The sequence below is a fragment of the Pteropus vampyrus genome, unplaced genomic scaffold, assembly GCF_000151845.1.
Source record: "Pteropus vampyrus isolate Shadow unplaced genomic scaffold, Pvam_2.0 Scaffold435, whole genome shotgun sequence".
Lineage (NCBI taxonomy): Eukaryota > Metazoa > Chordata > Mammalia > Chiroptera > Pteropodidae > Pteropus > Pteropus vampyrus.
Window position 1 is genome coordinate 1,323,569 of NW_011889216.1, and position 2,972 is coordinate 1,326,540.

A 2,972-nucleotide genomic window follows, 5' to 3' on the forward strand; every position below is an offset into this window, starting at 1 on the left:
AATAGTCTCTTTGTCACCTAGCAGGGCAGGCTGCCATATTATGACCAGGGGCTTCAAGGAACTTGGACTTGAGGCTTTCTACTTCTCCTGCAGAGGTCAGAGCAAAGGGTTGCAAAGAACCTGCCAAAAACAGAAATGCCTCCCTTCATAGAGCTCAAAACTATTTGGGCTTCATGTACTCAGCACTTGACAACCGTGATTTTTTTCAGTTGACACAGACAGGTAAAGGTCCTTTATGGAACCTCTTCCACAGTAAGCACCCACCAGTTAGATTTTGTGAGTAGATTCAACTTAAAAAAAAACCTCATCAACGGTTCCAAAACAGGACAAGTCACTTACTGTTGCTGCCTCTTCCAGGGCCTGCTTGTTTCCTCCAAGGGCTTTAAAAAGAACATTTTGTTTCATTACTATCAGATTTTAACAATAAATCATCTTGCCCAGTAAGACTAGTTATCTTTCTAAAACTGGACCAGATTAAGCGCTTGGTCCAACATTCAAGGCCCTTCACAGTTTCGTCTAATCTTTCTCCAAGCTTGACCTGTCCCCCTCATGACCTGGTCTCTGTTCCACCACACCAAAGTCCCTGTTACAGTATCTCATGATACAGTGTCCTGGTACTTATTATTTCTTCTGTCCAAAATACTTCTCTCCACCCAACTAATTTCTAATTTATCCTTTAAAACTCAGCTTGAACCCAAAACTCTGCTTATTTTTCTATTATAGATTGCTGCAAAATGCTGAGTTAGTTGTTCACTCTTATCATACTCAACAACCACTCAAAGCAGTTTAAGTGTCTGCCCCATCTTGAACTAAATTCCTTGAGGACAGCAATAATATCCATAGTCGCTAGCAAAAATGTGACATACAGTAGGTATGTAGTAAATGTGTGTTCAATGAAGAGGTCTGTGCAAGGTTAGATGTAGAATGAAAAGTTAGGTTAGGTCTTCTGCTAGAAACTCTCTTAGTATCCTGTGTGAGTTAAGAACTCAGGCTTTGGAACCAGAATATGCCTGCATTCAAAGACTCTGTCACTAACCAGCTCATGAGATCCTGTGCAAAGTAACCAATCTTTCTGTACCTTAATCTTGTTATCTACAAAATAGGGATAATTAATATTATCCTTCCAGTTGTTATGAGGATAAAATTAGTTAATATGGCAAGTCCTTGAATAACATGGTTTCATTCAACATTATTTCATTATAATGTTGATGAGAAAAAAATAATAATTCCAGGCTGGGGCCACTGACTGTGTGGAGTTTGCATGTCCTCCTCATTTCTGAATGGGTTTTCTCCAGGTACTCCAGTTTCACCCCACCTCCCAAAGATGTACATTTGAGGTAAACTGGTGTGTCTGAATTGGCCCACTCTGAGTGAGTGTGTGTGTGGGTGTGTGTGTGAATGCTCCCTGGATGAAAGGGCATCTTATCCAGGGTTGGTTCCTGCCTTGTGCTGGAAGAGGCTCCAGCTGCCTGTGACCGTGAACTGGAATGGGTAGATTAGAAAATAATTCTTTTACTTGTTTTCATTAATTTTTCTTAAATATATGTATAGCTTATTTCATTATTTAATATTAGAAGTGTTTTGGGTCTTTATGTAGAAATTTGGTGATATTTCTGTGATCAGAAATAAATATGCCATAGAAGCTTAACTCTTGCTTTAGTCAGCCTATGGTAAAATTAGTTTTGTTATATGTTGTTTCACTTTAAATGCAATTTCCAAGAACTTATCAACAACACTGAGGACATACTGTATATGTAAAACACTTGGAACAATGTCTGTCTGGCTTAGGAAGCACTATATAAATGTGCTTACTGACTACTAGTCTATTCTACCTCCTTTGTAGTATTTATAACTTTGTGTGAATTTTTTAAAATGCTTTTTCTCTACTAACTTGTAAGTTTCTGAGAGCAGGGACAATGTCTATATTAATTCTAATCCATGTTTAGGATCTAGGATTGGGACTGACACATGCTCAATGAATATTTGTAGAAATGTGCAAACAGATTAATAAGTAAAAGGGCAAGCCACAAGGATCATTAAATGTCTACTATTGGAGCAGAACATGCATTTCTACCCAGAAAGAAGGCTAAATACTAGGTAATTAATAATAAAAATAGAAAAAGGGTAACACAACAGGAAGAAAAGTCTCTTGCATTTCCTTGGACATTTAACAAGGAGCTGGGGTACAGGCTGGGACTTTTCTTTGGCCAGGGAAACTCTTGAGTCCTTACACTTCACAATTTGATTTGCCCATTTAAAACTGGCAATCCCCACAAGTGCAGAAAGCATTATAACCTTTCATCTAAGCTCTGGTAACAAACCAAGTTATTCATTCATTCATTCATTCATTCATTCACTTTTAAATGGTTGGATAAAATATCAAAAAAAGACTGTCCTGACACATGAAATTGATGTGAAACTCATATTTCAGTGCGTCTATAAATAAATTTTATTGTGAAACAGCCACGGCTATTCACACAGCTGTTTTGGAACCCTAACAGCAGAGTTCAGCAGTTGGACAGAGAACCCTCTGGTCTTTTCGAGAAAACATCTGACTAGCAGAGGGGTAGATGACAGTTAGTGTTAAGGAGGGAAAAAAAAAAAAAAGCAGGAAAGTGAGACAGGGAGGCGGGGAGGGGGAAGCTGTAGGGCAGCAATTTCCTATAGTGATCACAGGAGACCTAAATAAGGTGAAGACTCTCACGGTAACTACAGAGGGGCTCCAGGCCTAGGCCTGGGGAAACTCTAGCAGCTCTTACCGAAGTAGTCGAGCCAGTTCATTTCGCGCAGCGCCTTGGGGAGCCGCAGGATCTCGATGTTGTACAGGTTATCCATCTCCTTGAGGAGGTTCTGACGGTCTGACTGAATTTGCTTGGATCGTATTTGCACTGCGAGAAGGCAAAGTCAACAGAGCATGGGTCACCCGGCGGGTGAATAGGGCCTGGAATCCGTGCGATCTGCGGCCCAATGTG

The 2,972-nt window shown here is 40.1% G+C and overlaps 1 protein-coding gene across 1 annotated transcript in view; it reads right to left on the bottom strand.

The window, feature by feature from the left end:
• Positions 1–2,972, bottom strand: part of CDCA8 (cell division cycle associated 8) — a 16,222-nt gene that overhangs the window by 11,056 nt on the left and 2,194 nt on the right. Inside the window, exon 4 of the mRNA XM_023523985.1 lies at positions 340–380. Within this exon, the coding sequence (XP_023379753.1) occupies positions 340–380 (41 nt within the window). The remainder of the gene's footprint in view (positions 1–339; positions 381–2,972) is intronic.